Raw genomic sequence first — 20,205 nt, forward strand, 5'->3', positions numbered from 1 at the left:
AGATTAAAAAATAATTAAGTTAATTCTTCTTAATTAAGTGTGTTGGTTAGAACTATCATTATTATAAGAATTATCTTTAAAAAAAAGTAAATATAAGAAACAAAATGAATTGAAGTCTTATATTTAAAATCAAAATAAAAATCAAACTGATTCTTATATTAAGGACAAAATATAGTATTTCATTCAGAACTCACTCTTGCCCCACGTCTCATCCATTAATAATTAATAACACTATATATATTTATTATATTCCACTTATCAGTAACTGCTCCTTTCTTTATTTTATTTGGTTTAATCCATTCCAACTTCTCAATTAATGGATTTGTTGATAAATCTTTCTTCCATGACGGGATCCACGCTATTTTACTATTTTCTGGTTCGGTGGAATGTCGTTTCCAACTCGTGCCTATAATGCTATCACTATCAAGCCAAGGCTTCAAAGGGCCACGCTGTTTTACTCTGTCTTCTTCTTCTTATGTTTTTAGCATCTTCTTTGTATGTGTATGTTTTGTCTTCAATTTTCATCCCACCTAAACCTTGTATATTTCCTACAAAACAAAATATGATTTTTTTTACGTACAGTTACCTTCAATCTTTATTTGTCATGTTGTGAGTAACTTTTCAGCGAGACCTAACTTTTGTTGATGACAAAATATAAGATGAATATACTTTATGACAAGATTCTTTTTCTTTTTCTTTTTCCCTTTGGGTTGAACTGGGCGCCCAGAACCAAAAAAACTACATCAAACAACTAAAGGGGAAAAAAAAACAAGAAGACAAGACAATAAACGCAAGATTATTCGTTTTTTTTAATCCTATAATTGACTAAAACGAAAAATATAAATAAAAAATATTGACTTAATCAAGAATTTGACTATTCAAACTTCACACTAGTGTTGGCTAGCTGCTCCTCATAAGTTACTTGTATTGCCAACAACTTCATTTGCTAGACCATAACAATAGCCCCCAAAGATATGGTTCAACTCCATCATTCCTCCATGCCATCAAGCCTTATCGTTTCTTTGGCTTTCTTCCTTACATTTCTTTCTCAGCTTCTTATTCTCACCGCCCAGCCGCCTGACTTCCTAACACATGATTGTTACCCAGAAAGAGGTAACTACACAAATTCAAGTGCCTATGACACCAACCTCAAGACCCTCCTTTCTGGTTTCACTTCCGACGACACAAACATTGAATATGGCTTCAATCAATTCGTCTTATGGCCAAAACCCAGACGTAGTTCACGCATTTGGATTCTGCAGAGGCGATGTTAAGCCAGATTCTTGCCGTAGTTGCCTCCTCAACGCCGCAATCCTTCTCCCACAACTATGTCCAAATCAGAAGGAAGAAGTTGGATACTATGACAATTGCACGTTTCGATACTCACACCGTTCATTATTTGGAATATACAACGTCTCTGATAGAATATTCTTTGCGTGGAGTCAACAAAGTTCAACGACACTTAACGATATATATGTTCAGGTACAATTGGATAAAGTAGAGGACCAAGCACCAATTGGGGATTCTCATCGTAAGTTTGCAGCAGCAAATGATAGTACAAGCGAATCTGGGGAAGTGTATGCCTTTGCTCAGTGCAGCCCAGATCTGTCTGAGGATTATTGCAGGTCCTGCTTACAGAATGTTTCCAGTAGAATCCAAATATGCTGTGACGGAAGGAATGGTGGTAGGGTTTTCAATCCCAGCTGCTATATTAGATATGAGAGCTACCTCTTCTATGATTACACGGCTGTTTCAACACAGCCACCTCCTCCGCCATCCACCGCTGTAACGCTGCCCCAAGGTACTTTCTTGGCATATATGGATATCATTTGTTTTAAAGATTATAGTACGAAGAAGGAATTGAATATTATTAAAAGTTTTTTGCTTTTGAATGATAAATGTATTACTTCTTCCGGTCTTATTTATAAGCAACAATTATCATCTCTCTCTTATATCTAAATATAAGCAATATTTGTAAGTTATCTTAAATTTTTGTAGCAAATTCTCTATCTTGCCCTCATTAATTACTTATTTTAATACTCAGTATATTTATTATCTTATTTCTCAAACCATCATCTCTTCATCACACATTCTCTCTCTTCTATAATTCTTTTTATTATAATAATTTTCTTATTCTCTCTCTTATACTCTATCCCCCATAAATAAGGGCATTTTAGAAAAAGAACTTCTAATTTCTATATATTTATTGTCTTTAACTAATTTTAACTAATATTTTGATCTACGTGATGAGCTCCAATCTTCCTTATAAAAAGGGACTGAGGGAGTAGCATTTTAGATCATGTTGTGGCATCGTTTTATTATTTGTTGGATACAAAATTTTGAAATACTAAATTTGTATTTGCCCCTTAATTTCCATGTCATTGCCATGAACTATCTTGTGCTCTCAATAACGAAGTGACCCGTACGTTGGTTTGGTACTCTCTATAAAATCAGGAGGGAGTAATAGCACTGGATCAAAAACTGTTGTCAAGATTATTGTCCCAATTATCATTTCGGTGATACTTTCTTGTTTGGTGGGTTGCTATTTGCTGAGGAGAAAAACAAGGAAGAGAAGCCAAACTATTCTGACAGAAAACTGTAACTTATTGTTTGTTCTCTTTTAAACTTAATAATTTTTATATTTGACCATAGCATGCTTATTAATTAAAGTGACATCCACATATGTATACTGACCCAGTTGGAGAAGAAGGTTCAAATCTGAGATCCTTGCAATTTAGCTTGGCTACAGTTGAAGCTGCAACAGATAAGTTTTCCGAAGAGAACAAAATAGGGAAAGGAGGATTTGGAGAAGTTTACAAGGTAATATAACAAAACTAATTACCAATAACAAATTATATATCATATTTCTAGTTATAGTAATTCAATTTGTTTTCAGGGCACTCTTCTTGATGGACGAGAAATTGCTGTCAAGAGACTCTCAAGAAGATCAATGCAAGGAACATTAGAATTCAAAAATGAAATTTTGCTTATAGCCAAACTCCAACATAGAAATTTGGTGACGTTATTGGGATTCTGCTTGGAAGAACAAGAGAAAATTCTTGTTTATGAATTTGTGCCTAACAAAAGCATTGATTTCTTCTTATTTGGTACAACTTCTAACCTTTCATTGTTCAAGTTCTATGCATATCCTGTCATATGCATTTTCCTAGCTAGTTTGTTCCTAGTACTATTACTCTCATAATTATTTGACTTAATTTTATAGATTCTGAAAAACAAAGATTATTCAATTGGTTTGAGCGATTCAAAATTATCGGAGGAATTGCACAAGGACTTTCTTACTTACATGAACATTCTCGCCTAAAAGTCATCCATCATGACTTCAAACCAAGCAATATTTTATTAGATAACAAGATGAATCCAAAAATATCAGATTTTGGTATGGCAAGAATGATTTCTATAGATGAAGATCAAAGAAACACAAATAGAATTGTCGGGACATAGTAAGTATTGATGCCCTTCTTTTTTATTGGTTATCTCAATTAATAAATTGCATGAGAAACAAAAGGAGCTTGTGTCTATTTACTATGTGAACATTGCTTCATATATCCTATTTATCTCCATGACGAGTTTTGCTTTATGTCCTCATTTGTCCCAAATTGATCCAAGTATGTTTTTTTACATTATACTAACACTAGCATACTTTTTTTTGTGTCAAACTTTGCAGTGGTTATATGGCTCCTGAATACATAATGAATGGACAATTTTCTGAAAAGTCTGATGTATTTAGTTTTAGAGTTATAGTTTTAGAAGTGCTTAGTGGAAAGAGGAATGCTAGATCATATGAATCACACCTCTTAACATATGTAAGTATTAAATCTATGCTAATTGTTGCTCATGTATTGTAATCATATTGTCATATCCATATGTTGCAAATCAAGATGCTAAGGTCAATTTGATTGTGTAATTATTTGACAAGGTCTGGAAGAAGTGGGACGAGGGATCACCATTGCAAATATTGGACCCTTTTCTGATGGAATCATGTTCTGAAATTGAAGCAATAAAATGTGTGCAAATTGGGTTATTGTGCGTTCAACCAAATCCAGAAGAAAGGCCAACAATGTCTCAAATTGTTTCATATCTTAGTAATCTTTCCATTGACTTACCATCTCCAAGAGAACCTGCGTTCTTCGTGCGTCCCAATCCAACTATAGTTCCAGAATGGGGTTTGGATCAAACTCTTCAGAGTTATTCAACCTCCAATTCAGCTACTGGTTCAAATGAATCGTCTCAGCTCTTACCTCGATGAAAAGAAGTTCATATTTTCTATGTGTATATGTGTTTATTTATGTCGTGAGATGTATCAACTTTCATTTAGAGAAATTTGTTTCATCTTTTTCTATACATATGATGGACAAAGATATTTATAGCCCTCTTGATATGGCTTGCACAGCTTGAGTTTTCAAAGAAGTCATTATATCATTTACTATATTTAATTTTTTTTGAATATATAGTATTACTTTGCCGCCATTTTAGTCATTAAATATGAAGAAAATGATTAATTAATATTTAATTTAGAAGAATCCGAACGTGCTAGGGAACTTTGATTAAGAAAAGAGGAGGACAGATTCAGGGAAAAAAGGTTTTATAATAGACATCAAAATATAAGATTAAACAGATAGTCATAACCTTGTGTATTATCGATCAGATCATTATTAATTACGCTAACTCTTATTTACGGAGCACATAGATATATAAAATAAGTTTTTATTATAAAGGAAAATCGAAAAGAAAGAAAGAACAGAAGGTGAGGGAGGAAAACACCAGGCTGGGCTGAGGCTATTCGTCTGGAGAGCAAGCCCGAAGGCTAAACCCAATCCTGTGGGCATTGTCAAGCCTCCGTCCATATCTCTGTGATTTGATCGGGTCCGGGCTTGGTATTGGGTACATTTTTCGCTTGAAAAAGGCAAAATTTTTATGAATTCTAAGAACCCCTGCCTAAAATTTTGTCGTAGAAAAAAAAACAACATAATCACTAAAAACTTACATAACAAGTGACACAGCATGCAGTGATAAATTTCAGTGCAGAAAATAACAACCAATTCATATTACTCACTTATTATTGTGATTTTTTGGTGATCATATTCCTTCCATACAATCTTATAGTCCATTTTTGACAAAAAAAAAATCTCAGTACTTTTACCAAAAACTAATGGCAGGATCCAAGTTTGCTGATATTCAAAATGGACTTGCATATATGGTGCAGGAGAAAATAAAAAATGACTAAAGACAATTTGAAATTAAAATTGAATTTATTTATATATAAAAAGATTGGATCATTGACATGACTATAAAAACTAGTTGGAAATTGAATTTGGTCATAAATATAAAACCTTATCAATTCGTGTTGTCCCTCATACTTATCTTTTTTTTTTTTATGTGTGGCTAAACTATTTCTATTAACTACATGTATTAATAAGTTTACATTAAAAGTGGCTTCAAGACAAGTGATTTAAGAGGTATTTCAGGAAAAAAATGAAACATTTTTTACAAGTAATTAATTACCAACATAGAACCCCAAGCAACAATCTAACAAGCGCACACAATCACATAAGACAGGGAAAAATTTTTAAAATTCATTTAAATTAATTAAGTAGATCTTATATTTTTGTAACTGTTATAGACCTATACGTGTAGTCACAGAACCTGAGAAACCCTTGACTGATTGATGTTGATCATGCAGCTCGGGTTTGAGAGAAGTTATGATTTACCTTTGAAAAATAACATCACTAGGCACGTGGGAATGTATTTAAAATATGGCAAAATCATTAATTTAGAATGATCAAATTGTCAAGGGTGTGTTTGGTTTAATAGAAAGGAAGGGAAGGGATTTTAATAAAAAAGAGAAAAGAGAAAGGAATGGGAGGAATTTTAGGAAAAAGAAGGGAAATGAGAGATTTTAATGTCATCCTATTTGATTCAAAAGGAGAGGGGAGGGACAATATTTTTATATGAACAATTTTGTCCTTATTTTATTTGACTCAAATTTTGCAAAATGTTTAATAAAATATAATTATAAATTGAATAAATATAAATATAATACGCATATAGGAGAAAAAATTGACATCTTTGTTAGGTAACTTCGTTTAAATAAGATTAAACCAGTACAAAAATCTGAAACAAATAAAACAAAACACCTAAACGGAATAACATCAACACTGTTCTTAAAACTAACTAAATTAACCAGTATCAATATGAATATTTCTCATATATCCAGCCATTAGTTTGTACTATAATTTCGTCTGACTTCCCACGTCATTTGCTTTTCGATTGACGGGTGAGACTTTAGAAGAAAATGAGGCTACGTTGCTCTTATCTCATTTTTCATCACCCTATTTTCTCATTTATCCGGGACATCGTGGATATTTTTCAGAATGGATACAAATATTTATTTATACTGATTTGTAACCTTTTATTACCCAAGTTCAAAACACAAAATGCTGACAAAAACCAGATCTTAAATATTTACATCCTTATATAATTAGCGTCCACACAGACAAATAAAAACTTGACAATAAACCACTAATTTCACGAAGCCACTAATTTCTCCTTGAGGAAGACTGTGTGTTGAACACTGGCAATTGTGGATATTCTAACAATGAACCAATAATGCCGCAAAGAAGGTACTGAGATGAGGTATGCTTGCGAGATGCGCTTGCATCTTCCCGTGGCCACTAATTTCTTGAGGATTGCAGATCCTCATATTCATGGAAAGAAAGCAGGAAGCTAACAGGTGGAACGACCGAGAGGGCAGGTGGTGAGGCGGAGGCAAAACCAGGTGGCGGCGGCGCCGACTGAAGGAGGAAAAGCCATCAAGCAATGGTGAGCCTCGACCAAGCACGAATGCCGAACGCTAGGAGGAGCGGCTGAAGAGAATGAACAGAAAAAATGGTTCTGAAGATTGAAGGGTAACGGTGGAATATAAAGAAAATTGTCGTGGGCACTTTTGTCATGACAAGAGAATAATTTCTCTCCCCTTAAAAAAAACCCTGACTTTTGAGGGAAGAGAGAGGAGGGAAGGATGCACCGATGCAGACAAAGATAAAAATATTTTCCCCCGCTTCCTTTCATTTTTTTCAAACCAAACACCCTTTTGCTGCTCCTCCCCTTCCTTTCCCCATCTCCTCCTCAAAAAAGCTCCAACCAAACACTACCTAACTCTAACCAAGTACTACCTAAGTGAATCATGTCTATAACCGGAGAGAGAAGGGGATAAAGAGGGGGGGGTAGAAAAGACGAATCCTGTACATATTCCAAAAATGTCCCACATAAGACATGATCATCTGGAAGGGGAATCGAGTAAGAATATGTCAAGATGTTCTGTTCATCATATGACTTTCCTTCTCTTACGTCATTTTTGTCAAGAATATACATCTAAAGGATAACAATGGATAGATGCCAGGAACAAGTCAAAAGCGGAGACTGCGTGTACGACAGAAATAATGATAATATACGTGTCTAATTGCGCTTGTCGGCAACCACATGTGTTTCGATCAAGGAATTGTTCCCAGGAAATGCGTCACTGCTGTTTCTTCCACAGCTCGACTTGATCAAGAATTTGACTATTCAAACCTTGAAATTAATTAATAATGTTCGCTGGCTCCTCAATTAGAAGGCCATGGCTGATTATTTTACTCATATTACTGAATTATTGTATTTGCTAATCCACAACAATATGTAATAGCCCAAAGGCATGGTTTTCTAGGTACCCTATCAGTCCTAAGGCCAATGGTTTCGTAGGTCCCATTTTTTATCAATATAATCGCATTTATGTCGGTCACTGACTCGATCAAGGGACTTTAAGAAGTTGACTATTCAAACTTCAGAATCACACTAGACTGCTCATCGATCATCCATAAAGCTCAATATGCTTCGATTCTTCTATCGTTCCTTTGAACACAATGCCTTTATTTTATTTATTGGCTCTGCTGATCATCGCTTTCCATTTTCATCTTCTCCTTCTCACCCGCCCAGTCAGATGATTTCCGAGGGGTCATTTGTTACCCAAAAAGAGGTAACTATTCAAACCCCAGTGTCTACCACACCAACCTCAATACCATTCTTTCTAATTTCACTTCCGACGATACAAACATTGAATATGGCTTCATCAATTCCTCTTATGGCCAAAACCCTGACATAGTGCACGCATTTGGATTCTGCAGAGGCGATGTGAAGCCAGATTCTTGCCGTTCTTGCCTCCTCAACGCCACAATCTTTCTCCCACAACTTTGTCCAAATCGGAAGGAGGCAGTTCTATACTATGACAATTGCACGTTTCGATATTCATATCGTTCAATCTATGGAATATACAACGTGTCTGATGGACCATACTATGTGTGGAACCGGGCAAATTCAACGACACTTACGGATCAGTACGTACAGGTACTATTGGACAAAGTAAAGAACCAAGCACCAATCGGGGATCCTCGTCGTAAGTTTGCAGCAGCAAATGACAGTACAAGCGAATCTAGGAAAGTGTATGCTTTTGCTCAGTGCAGTCCAGATCTGTCTGAGGATTATTGCAGGTCCTGCTTACAGAATGTTTCCCAACGAATCCAACTATGCTGTGACGGAAAGAATGGTGGTAGGGTCATCTATCCGAGCTGTTATATTAGATATGAGAGCTACCTCTTCTATGATTACGCGGCTGTTTCAGCCCAGCAGCCATCTCTTCCGCCATCCACCACCGTGACGCCGTCCCAAGGTATCTGCCCAGTCCTATCAATTTTCTCTATCTTTTACTTATTCATTTATAATTTTTTTAAGTACTACCCCTCTGAAGTCCTAGATATAAAAGTTAGAGAAGGGTTAGTTTAGTCATCATAAATATAATAACACAAATACTGATCTGTCTGTTTGGTGTTATATATAGAATCAGGAGGAAGTGATAGCACTGGATCACAAACTGCGGTCAAGATCACTGTCCCCATCATCGTTGCAGTGATATTTTGTTGTTTGGTGGGTTGCTATTTGCTGAGGAGAAAAACAAGGAAGAGAAGCCAATCTATTCTTACAGACAGCTGTAATCTACTGTTTGTTCACTTTTAAACTTAAGAATGTTCATATTTTTCCATAGCGTGCTTATTAAATTGATATTCCCATATAATGGTGGTCTAGTTGGAGAAGAAGGTTCAAATCTGAGGTCCTTGCAATTTAGCTTGGTTACAATTGAAGCTGCAACAAATAAGTTTTCTGAAGAGAACAAAATAGGAAAAGGAGGATTTGGAGAAGTTTACAAGGTAATATTATAAAACCAGCGGCCAATTAATTAATTATATATCATATTCCTAATTACAACAAAGACTAAGATACATCCAGTACCCCGAAATATTTTCTTAGGCATCCAATACCTCGAAGTATTTTGTGATGCATCCAACTCCTCGAAATATTTTTTAGGCGCGTCCAACATCCCAAAGTATTCTTTGGACCTTGGCGCTGGATGTACCAAAAAATATTTTTAGGTGTTGGATACACCTGAAAAAAATACTTTGAGGTGCTACATGCACTGAAAAATACTTCACGGTACTAGATGCACCTAAACAAATACTTTAGAGTACTAGATGTATCACAAAATATTTTAGAACGCTGGATATATCTGATAAAATACTTCAGGGTGCTGAATGCATCTTAATCCTTATAACAATTCAATTTGTTTTCAGGGCACTCTTCCTGATGGACGAGACATTGCTGTCAAGAGACTCTCAAGAAGTTCAGTGCAAGGAACATCAGAGTTCAAGAATGAAATTTTGCTTATAGCCAAACTGCAGCATAGAAATTTAGTGACATTATTGGGATTCTGCTTGGAAGAACAAGAGAAAATCTCATTTATGAATACGTGCCTAACAAGAGCATTGATTTCTTCTTATTTGGTACAAACTTCCAACCTTATTTTCACGTATTATAGTTAAAGTTCTATTGATATCTTTCCGGATTTTTTCCCCGAGTAATTCGTTACTTACTTTCATAATTATTTGACTCAATTATAGATTCTAAAAGACAAAGATTATTCAATTGGTTTGAGCGATTCAAAATTATTGGAGGAATTGCACAAGGACTTTCTTACCTGCATGAACATTCTCGCCTTAAAGTCATCCATCGTGACCTAAACCAGGCAATATTTGTTAGATAACAAGATGAATCCAAAAATATCAGATTTTGGTATGGCAAGAATGATTTCTATAGATGAAGATCAAGGAAATACAAATAGAGTTGTTGGAACATAGTAAGTATTGATGTCCTCCTTTCCAATTGGTTATCTTCATTAATGGATTGCATGAGAAACAAAAAGAGATATTATCTATTTATGCTACAAGGAACATTGCTTCACATATCCTATTTATTTCCATAACGAGTTGTGCTTTATGTCCTTATTGTCCCAAATTGATCTAAGTATGTTTTTTTATATTATACTAACACTAGCATACATTTTTGCTTCAAACTTTACAGTGGTTACATGGCTCCTGAATATATAATGAATGACAATTTTCTGAAAAGTCTGATATATTCAGTTTTGGAGTTATAGTTTTAGAAGTGCTTAGTGGAAAAAGGAATGCTAGATCATATGAGTCACACCTCTTGACATATGTAAGTATTAAATCTATGCTAATTGTTGCTCCTATATGGTAATCATATTGTCATTTCCATATGTTGCAAATTAATTATGCTAAGGTCAATTTGATTGTGTAATTATTTGACAAGGTCTGGAAGAAGTGGGAGGAGGGATCACCATTGCAAATATTGGACCCTTTTCTGATGAAATCATGTTCTGAAATTGAAGCAATAAAATGTGTGCAAATTGGGTTATTGTGCGTTCAACAAAATCCAGAAGAAAGGCCAACAATGTCTCAAATTGTTTCATATCTTAGTAATCTTTCCATTGACTTACCATCTCCAAGAGAACCTGCGTTCTTCATGCATTCCAATCCAACTATAGTTGTAGAATTAAGTTTGGATCAAACTCTTCAGAGCTCAACTTCCAAGTCAGCTGGTTCAAATGAATCGTCTCAGCTCTTGCCTCGATGAAATGGAGTTCATCTTTTTTTTTATATGCACGTGTGTTTTTTATACGACGATGACATATGTATGCCTTTTGTTGTTTAATTATGTCCACTAAGTTATTGTTAATTCCAAAATACAAAAGTCTTTAACCTGCTAAGAGCAAACAGTAGTACTCCTCCGGTCCTTAATATAAGACCCATTTAACTAATTTGATTAGATTAAGGAAGTTAGGTAAATAGTTAATTATAAGAAAAGTGACACATTTTTCCTAAAATACCATATCATCTTTCTTAATACCTCCTCTCCCTCTTCTACTTGATTATGGTTGAGGGAGTATTATAGGGGTAATTTAGAGAAAATTGATAAATATGAGAAATGGGTCTTATATTTAGGACCAAAACTAACTCAAGATTAGTTCTATATAAGGATCGGAGGAGTAGTTTTTATATGCAGCGGTACTTAAGGTGGAGCCGGTTGATATATGGATAGAGTCTGCAAAGAAGTTATTGTGACATTTACTTTTTAAATATTCTTTTTTAAATGCCTATATATTCACAAATAAAACGAGGACACACACACACCACACAATACTACCTCCAATGTCTTAAAATAAAATATTTCCATATGTTTTGTCTCTTATACTTAGCATTTTTTTTATAAATTATCTTATTGATTGCACATGAATTTGCATCAAAAGGTAGTTTCAATAAAAATGATTTAAGAGGATATTTGAGAAAAACCAACATATATTTTTGACAAATAATTAATTTAACTAATTTTTTTAAATCTATTTAAATTTATTAAGTAGATCTTATATTAAAAATCAGAAATATTATGTATGTATTTTTAATTAATGGTAGGTGCATCGAATGCCACACTTATTAAGGGTAGGCCATGTCCCCAAATTGAATAATATATATAAATATATATATAGGATAAAGATATCTGTAGGTAACTTATCAACAAAATGCTTACAACTGTCAGTTTGTAATAGGGATGGGACTTAAATGCACGATTTCATGTACAATAATGGATGAAATCATTGCTAATTACACTAACCTTTTTTGTGCTACATACAAATATTTTTTTATTAGAAGTAATTCTTTTCGAAGTATTACTGAATACTAAATATAGGACACTTCTCTCGATGAGAATTTAAATATTAATTCATCATATTGTAAGATTAGCTTTTGTCATTAGGCTGGGTTGAGTGTATTGGTTGGGCTGGCCCGAAGGCTAAACCCAGTCCTGTGGGCTTTGTCAAGCCTCGTTCATTTTCTTTGGACCCTCCAAGATATATTTCACCGGGCTTGGGCTGGGTTTATTGGGCTATACTCTGTCTTGTGCTCACACTTTCTTTCTATTATTTTTAACTTTTTGAAGAAAAAAAAAGATACTATTGACATGAAATTATGAGATTTTAAGTAGAAAAGTAGGTACGTTAAATTTTTTTTTTTTTAAAAAAAAAGAAACAGGAAAAAGAGAGGGAACAAGAAGAAGCAATGAAAAGGCTATGATAATGTCGGTCTTCATCATTTGCTAGTCATGGCATGCGAAATTTTTAATTTATAACTTTTAAATAACCGTAGATGCTATTCAATTCCAATGTTTAGCATTTAGCAGACGCTGGGACCGAAAGATAATACTCCCTCCACTTCAAAATATAAGCATGATATCTATGAAGGGAGTTGTTTTTTTTTTTTTTTTGATAACCATCATTTTAGATTTTTGGATCATTTAATGCATTTTTTTATTTTATCCTAATTAATTATATGTCTCTTTCATCACTTTTTTTCCACTCATTCTCTCTCACCTCTGTTTTCACTCACCCTATCTCTCACTCATCCTCTCCATAAATAGGGGTGTAGAATTTAGAAAAATAGTCTATTATGTTTAACAAATTTTATCTAACTTCTTGAGTTGCATAAACTAGTTATTTGATGTTTATATTTTGAGTGGATGGAGTATATATATGTAGCACTTTAAACTCTGGAAAAATGACAGATAAAGATCTTTAAAATTACCAATCTCGAATCAGGGTTCATTACGACATTTTAATAAGTTTTGACAATACTTGACTTGCAAATAATGATGCATTTTTTTTATGAGAATTTCTAATTTGGGATTTTCAATGTCCATGGTCTTTTTTTTTTTGTCATTTTTCCTTAAACTTTGGGGTGGAATTTTCACATATAAAAATTGTTCAGTACTCAACAATCTTTTGAACAAAATTGCATTCTGATAAAAAAAAAAAATGAAGGTACTCGTTTTTTTTAAAAAAAAAAAAGACTTATGAGTTGGGTTGGACATCGTACTGAGAATACATGGCGAGAGACCACGAGGCCCAAATCAAGCGATGCAAAGGTACTTGTTCACAATTAACGCCACATTCACAAAAACATGTGGTGTGGGGGATCATTTCTGATCTAGCAGTGGTCCTGATTGATGAATGCTTTTTTTTTTGGGAAGGGACTGCTCCTTTTCAATTAGGAGGGATCAAGTATTCTTTTTGTACCTCTATCTGCTCAATTAAAAGATAGTGGTTGATCAAAGGTACAGTAATTTTCTACTACTCTATGAGAGTACTTAGCTAATTGATCCACATTAATTAAAGACGTACTCGCGTATTCTATAATTTACTAGGACTTGTCACACTCTATGAATAAGTAAAATCGCTTCGTCTACAATATCCCTAAACGGATGCATGGTTGTGATCACATCTCTTGGTCAACGAATTTATAGCTTCAATGCAGTTAAAGATGAGGTAGATTTTCCTAAAACCTTTGTGCCGGCACAAATGTAGCCCATGAATAGTCAAGTTACTAAAAACTGACCAGTTATTAAAACCGGTTGAGACAGTAGTTCAAGAATTAGTAGGTCAGACATGGATCAACTTAGAGTCAGATCGGTAATAATTAATATATTATAATTTAATTAAAATACATAAAAATATTTATATTTTAATTATGGAAACATATTATTTAGTCTTTAAATAAATATATAAATTACAAAACATTTATATGTATATGAACTTTCTTCTCCATTATTTATTTTTCTTTCTTGTTCTACCCATCACCCATGCTCTCCTCTTGCTTTTTGATTTTTTTCTTAGTTATTCTCCCTCTTTTACGTGATCACTTGCCTCTCTCCTTTCCTCACGCATCACAAGTCTCAATAGCTAGTATGGTCTTTTCATTTACACTTCGCACGCATCACCATTCAGAACGCATGTTTGGACTTTAGAGGGTAGCTTTTTTTAACACTTTGTTCTCTCTTTCTTCACTAGCGTCCATGGCTTTTCCACACAGAGCTGGTAAGTTCTTTGTAAAGCATGAATGGCAACAGTCTAATGAGTTGCAGGGAGATCTCGCCACTGAGAAGAACGACGGTGAGGAAAAGGTCACAGCAACAATGGAGTTCAACTTCAAAGCAGAATCCGGCGATGTTAGTCTGTCTTTTTTTTTTTAAAAAAAAGTTTTTGAAAGAATACATATTCATTTTGCCCATGGCACGCTCTTAACATTAGAGCCGGTGGGCTCAAACCCTCAAAAGGTCAGGGATTGAAAAAAATAGGACTATTTTAATACGGTCTTTTTCAGCTCGCCAGTCTATTTTTTTTTTTACAATTTTATGTTAATTGTAATAAGAAAAAGTTTTATTATTTACACTAAAGTTACATATAAACTTGTATTTTGTTAGAGACTTTGATTTTAAATTTATTTCTCATTTTCTTTATTGTTTTACTATTTTTATACTAATAATAATTATTAACAATAAATTATATATTTATATTTTAACTTTTGAGATTAATTTAACTATATAATTATATGAAAATATAAGAATAAGAATAATTTAATCTATAAAAATTTAAATTTAATTTAAAATTTTTTAAACATAAATGTAAAATTTTTTTTTTGAAAAAAAGATGGAGGTTGGTGAGCCAACCTGCTAACCTGCCAACCCACTCCTTGGCAGGGCGGGTTAGCAAAAATAAGCTCAGCATTCCTTTTAAGATCGGCCCGTATCCCAAACTTGCAACGAGTTGCCTCGTAACTGGCGGGCCAACCTGTTTTATCACCTCTATCTTACATCATTAACCTTTGTTCCATCGACAACAACCGCATGAATCATGATTTATATTTACACCTTTCTTTTCCTATTGACTTTTCACAGTCTCAATTTTCCTTTTTGAAGAAGTCTAAAAATAGTACTAATAGAAGGGGCTAGTTCATACCATAATATCACAAATTAAGCTTCGAATTTTTGCTTATCTCAGATACAATTATCTCTTATAAGGTATATAAAACCTACACACTAGTGAAAAGGAAAAGAAGCCAGGTTAAAAATTCAACACGCGGAAACTTTTTGTAAATTAAAACTAGAAAAGTATGGGATTTTTTTCCGTCCTTTTTACGCCACAAACTTCAAAAGCACAGGTCAGATATGCATCTTCACCATTGTTAATTATATATAGGAGAAAGTAAGAGAAACACAAAGTTGAAGCGGAACCTTTTATTTCTGGACGGGGACCGGAAAAGTCAAGATTAATGGAATCTTTGACCCATTATTGTTACCCCGTGAAGCTAATAGCTTGTTTGGGCGTTCGTAAACATATCCTTAAAACAGATAGCGCCCAGTAATTATTTTTTGCTGTCTATGTCTGCCGTAATGCCTTCAATCTTTCTGCAGCTCCACAATCAATAAGTTTAACTGGAGTATATTCAAAACTTCAAAAGCAGGTTTTTTGTTTTCTGGGAAAACTTCAAAAAGGATAAGATCGAGCGATACGTAAAAAGGATCGAGCGATATTCGTACGTACCATTGGTCATAATTGACTGCGGTCCCTCCACTCATTGTCAAAACAAGACAATAGCTGTCATTTCTTCTTTTTTGCATATGCTATCATATCATTTCTCTCTCTTTAGAAAAAAGATGAACCTCACAATGCTGTGATGAGACAAGGAAAAGACTGAGAAGAGTGGTCGGTGGGCCTCATCATGCTTTACTAGGGGTGTTCACGGGACGGGACGGAATCGGAACAGGCCCGTCCCGACCCGTTCCGGTGAACAGAGACGGAACAAGGATTTGTCCCGTGTCTCGTCCTGTCCCGGTCCTGTCAGGACCGGGACGGAACCGAGACGTCCCGCTTCCCTCTTTTTAAAAAAAAAAGAAAGATACTATAATTTTTTATATGAATTTTTTTATGTTATATATTTATTTTTTATTGGGCTTTTAAAGTTAAAAATATTACGTAGAAAGCTTAATTATATAGCATAAAAAAAGTGTAAAAATAATACTGTAAAAAAAAAATACCGTAAAAAAAAACACTATATAATGACTTTATGAATTATTATTGAGGAAGGAGATTTATTGAGATAATACTACAACTTAAGAGCTACAAATCACCATAAAAATAAAAGTTATTATAATAAGTAAATTGAATAATCTAATAATAATTATTAATAAATAATTTTTAAAAGAAATAAAACCCGGGACGGGACGGGACGGGACGGACGACCCTGTCCCGCGTCCCGTCCCTTTCCGGTTACTGTCGCGTCCCGAAATTTTTTTTGTTCTGTCCTATCCCGAACTCACCGGGATCAGAACGGAATGACCGGGACGGAACAAATTGAATACCCCTATGCTCTACTACTTTAGAGAAGTAAAAATGTGACTGTGTGAGAATCAGTCGCTTAAACTTCATAAGTAGCTCTTCAGATATATGTTAATGCCCATCAGATTCGCGGTAGGAAATCGAATCTGTTATTTGAAAGTAGTTTTGTCTCGCTTTTTTTTCTCTGTGACCCAAACAGCTTATAAGTGGTATTACCAACAAGTTACCACCCGTCCAAAAATTAGCCCAAATGCTCGTCTCTGTCATTCCTTCGTGATCATGTCTATCATTCTTTGGCTCTTGTTTCTTTCCTTTCTCATCTTCTTATTCTCACCGCCCAGCCTTTCGTATATTACAAATGCTTCGATCAAAGTGGTAACTTCACAAACACAAGTTCCTACCACACCAACCTCAATATCCTTCTCTCTAATTTCACTTCCGACACGAAAATTGACTATGGCTTCTACACTTACTCTTATGGCCAAGATCCTGACACAGTTAAAGCATTTGGTCTCTGCAGAGGAGATGTGAAGCCAGATACTTGCCGCAGTTGCATAAACAATGCCACAATCCTTCTCCCAAAGTTGTGTCCAAATCAAAAGGAAGCATTGGATACTATGACTTGTGCATTTTCGATACTCAAATCCTTCAATATCTGGGATATACCAATATCCTGACTTTTACTATGCTTTTAGTAGCAACCCAGAAAAAGGTAAATAGAGATCCAGACAAGTACAAAGATTCGCTCGATCGTCTGATGCTGAATTTGAAAAGTATAGCTGCGGCTGGTGATTCTCATCGTAGGTGGCTGTGGGAAATGCGACAGTGGATAAGTTTCGAACGGTTTACGGTCTTGCTCAGTGCATGCCTGATTTGTCTCAGCAAGATTGTGACGCCTGTTTGCTAAAGACAATCTCGGATATATCAGTATGTTGTGAGAACAAGGTTGGTGGGAGAGTGATCAAATTCAGCTGCAATATTAGATTTGATCATGTTCTGTTCTATGATCTTACAGTTATTGATTCATTACAATTGTCATTGCCCATCATTACTGCTCTCGCTCCATCTACCAATACTACTTCATCACAAGGTATCTCTAAACTTAATCTTATATTATGGCGTTTGATTACTTTGAAAAGTTTGGCTAATCAAATATGTGTGGTCAGATAAGATCAAAGTGGTCATATGAAAATTCTTTTATAAGGATCTCAAAGTTTATGGACTTTTAAAATATCTAACTTTTTTTTAAGAAAACAATTCAATATTCAGTATTATCATTAATTGAAATTTTATCTTCATTGGGTCTAATTGGGACATAATTAATTTCTAAGCTCATGTGACATCAAAGCATTGCGATGATTCACCTAATCTTCTGTAATTGATTAATATTTCATAAAAAAAAAAAATAAATCCTTAGATTGCAATGTCTTAGTTAGGCTACTTGATGTTTATGCTCTTTTAATTTGTTAGGCTACTTAGTGTTTCTCTTTTCCAAAGGTAACTTAACGAATGCACAATAAAATTGATTAAAAAAGTACAAAATCTTATAATACTATTTGTTTTCTCCATTACATTATTTTTCACCATGAGCTATCATATGCTCTTAATAACACCTTAGGTCATAAATTTACCTTTTGTGATGTAATCGTCAGGAGGAAGTGCTAGCAGATCACAAACTGATGTCATCATTATCGTCCCCATCGTAGTTTCAGTGGTAATTTTTGTTTTGGGCTACTATCTGCTAAGGAGAAAAGTTACACGGAAAAGAAAGCAGGCTATTCTTAGAGAAAACTGTAATTATATTACTTATTTACTTTTCAACTTAAGAAAATCTTTAATTATTTCTGACATGCTTACTTTGGTATTCTCATGTTCACATTGGTCCAGTTGGCGAAGAAAGTTCATCCCTGAACTCCTTGCAATTTAGTTTGGCAACGATTGAAGTTGCAACAAATAAGTTTTCTGAAGAGAACAAAATAGGAAAAGTGGATTTGGAGAAGTTTATAAGGTAAAATATCCTAAAAATAATAATGCTAAATTAACTGATGATTGGTTTTCATTTATACTAATTCAATTATATATGCTTCTCAGGGTGTTCTTCCTGATGGACGAGAAATTGCTGTAAAAAGACTTTCTAAAAGTTCTGGACAAGGAACATTAGAATTCAAGAATGAAATATTATTGATAGCCAAACTTCAACATAGAAATTTAGTGACCTTATTGGGATTTTGTTTGGAAGAGCAAGAGAAAATTCTTATCTATGAATATGTGCCAAACAAGAGCATTGATTTCTTTTTATTTGGTACGTATAAAACCTCTAACCTCATTTCTACATATTAGTTAAAGTTCTACATATGCACATGCTTATTATTATGGATTATGTTCTCCCACTAGCTAATTTGTTACCGATATTGATTTTTATAATTATTTGACTTAATTATATAGATCCTGAAAAGCAACGAGTACTCGATTGGTTTGAGCGTTTCAAAATCATAAGAGGCATTGCACAAGGACTTTGTTACATGCATCAACATTCTCGGCTCAAAGTTATTCATCGGGATCTCAAACTTTGCAATATCTTATTAGATGACAAGATGAATCCAAAAATATCAGATTTTGGTATGGCCAGAATGATTGCTATAGATGAAGACCAGGGAAGTACAAAAAGAATTGTTGGAACATAGTAAGTTCTAAATTTCTTATTTTCTCTGTGTGCCTTTCCCCAAAAAGGTTGCATAAATTATGTGTAATGCCAAGACCTTTTTCTTCTTTATTTTCTTTTTGATCCACAATATTGATCTCTTTATGTTTTGATGGTACTAATAGTGATATTTTTTTCTTCTTTTTTTATAGTGGCTATATGGCTCCTGAATATTTAATATATGGACACTTTTCAGAAAAATCTGATGTTTTTAGCTTTGGAGTCATAATTTTAGAATTACTTAGCGGCAAGAAGAATGCCAAATCTTATGAATCATTCCTTTTAGCTGATGTAAGTATTAATCTATGTCACTTATTGTTTCTATTAATTTTATTTTCATATCTAATCTAATGCAAAGAAATTCGAGCACCATCGATTTTATCATCTCATTATTTGATATATCATTTTAGGTTTGGAAGCATTGGAAGGAGGGAACACCATTACAAATATTGGACCCTTGTCTGATGGAATCTTCTTGTCAAATAGAAGCAATGAGATGCGTTCAGATTGGGCTAGTATGTGTTCAAAAGAATCCAGATGAGAGGCCAACGATGGCTGAAGTTGTTTCATATCTTAGTAATCTTTCCATTGAATTGCCATCTCCAACAGAGCCACCATTCTTAATTCATTTAAATCCAACTATGTCAACAGAATGTAGTTCCGATCAAACAACTCAGAGCTCCAAGACAGTGGTTTCAAATGAAATATCCATCACAGAGATCTTGCCTCGGTGAAACTATACTCTTCATTTCTATTATTCATGCACGTTCATGTAACTGATATATGGAATGAGAAGTCTTTTGTTCTGCTTCTGTCTTCCTTCATCAATTTTAAGCAGCTAATTAATGCTAGCTCTTGACTTTTCCTACTGTTA

At 34.2% G+C, this 20,205-nt stretch overlaps 3 protein-coding genes across 3 annotated transcripts; all 3 read left to right on the forward strand.

The window, feature by feature from the left end:
- The first annotated feature begins 974 nt into the window (after window positions 1-974).
- Window positions 975-20,205, forward strand: LOC114761008 (putative receptor-like protein kinase At4g00960). The gene is made up of 7 exons (XM_028950320.1): window positions 975-1,801; window positions 8,897-9,040; window positions 9,136-9,257; window positions 18,722-18,932; window positions 19,076-19,313; window positions 19,484-19,622; window positions 19,742-20,205. The coding sequence occupies exons 1-7, from the start codon at window positions 1,093-1,095 to the stop codon at window positions 20,063-20,065; spliced, it is 1,887 nt and encodes a 628-aa protein (XP_028806153.1). The 5' UTR covers window positions 975-1,092; the 3' UTR covers window positions 20,066-20,205.
- LOC114761010 (cysteine-rich receptor-like protein kinase 10) lies at window positions 2,611-4,421 on the forward strand. The gene is made up of 5 exons (XM_028950321.1): window positions 2,611-2,820; window positions 2,897-3,107; window positions 3,224-3,461; window positions 3,686-3,824; window positions 3,938-4,421. The coding sequence occupies exons 1-5, from the start codon at window positions 2,683-2,685 to the stop codon at window positions 4,265-4,267; spliced, it is 1,056 nt and encodes a 351-aa protein (XP_028806154.1). The 5' UTR covers window positions 2,611-2,682; the 3' UTR covers window positions 4,268-4,421.
- On the forward strand, window positions 17,341-18,586 carry LOC114761011 (cysteine-rich receptor-like protein kinase 25). The gene is made up of 3 exons (XM_028950322.1): window positions 17,341-17,720; window positions 18,283-18,344; window positions 18,518-18,586. The coding sequence occupies exons 1-3, from the start codon at window positions 17,495-17,497 to the stop codon at window positions 18,539-18,541; spliced, it is 312 nt and encodes a 103-aa protein (XP_028806155.1). The 5' UTR covers window positions 17,341-17,494; the 3' UTR covers window positions 18,542-18,586.

Source organism: Neltuma alba, unplaced genomic scaffold (assembly GCF_004799145.2).
Source record: "Neltuma alba isolate B1F8T4 unplaced genomic scaffold, ASM479914v2 tig00011065_pilon, whole genome shotgun sequence".
NCBI lineage: Eukaryota > Viridiplantae > Streptophyta > Magnoliopsida > Fabales > Fabaceae > Neltuma > Neltuma alba.

What these genes read in the sequence shown, in the direction of transcription:
- LOC114761008 (XM_028950320.1), top strand. Translation starts at nt 1,093, where the DNA reads ATGATTGTTACCCAGAAAGAGGTAACTACACAAATTCAAGTGCCTATG. An exon ending in CGCTGTAACGCTGCCCCAAG is followed by an intron (nt 1,802 to 8,896) that starts GTACTTTCTTGG and finishes ATATAGAATCAG; the next exon opens with GAGGAAGTGATAGCACTGGA. An exon ending in AATCATTCCTTTTAGCTGAT is followed by an intron (nt 19,623 to 19,741) that starts GTAAGTATTAAT and finishes ATATCATTTTAG; the next exon opens with GTTTGGAAGCATTGGAAGGA.
- LOC114761010 (XM_028950321.1), top strand. Translation starts at nt 2,683, where the DNA reads ATGTATACTGACCCAGTTGGAGAAGAAGGTTCAAATCTGAGATCCTTG. An exon ending in CATTGATTTCTTCTTATTTG is followed by an intron (nt 3,108 to 3,223) that starts GTACAACTTCTA and finishes TTAATTTTATAG; the next exon opens with ATTCTGAAAAACAAAGATTA. An exon ending in AATCACACCTCTTAACATAT is followed by an intron (nt 3,825 to 3,937) that starts GTAAGTATTAAA and finishes TTATTTGACAAG; the next exon opens with GTCTGGAAGAAGTGGGACGA.
- LOC114761011 (XM_028950322.1), top strand. Translation starts at nt 17,495, where the DNA reads ATGCCTGATTTGTCTCAGCAAGATTGTGACGCCTGTTTGCTAAAGACA. An exon ending in CAATACTACTTCATCACAAG is followed by an intron (nt 17,721 to 18,282) that starts GTATCTCTAAAC and finishes TGTAATCGTCAG; the next exon opens with GAGGAAGTGCTAGCAGATCA. An exon ending in TCCCCATCGTAGTTTCAGTG is followed by an intron (nt 18,345 to 18,517) that starts GTAATTTTTGTT and finishes ACATTGGTCCAG; the next exon opens with TTGGCGAAGAAAGTTCATCC.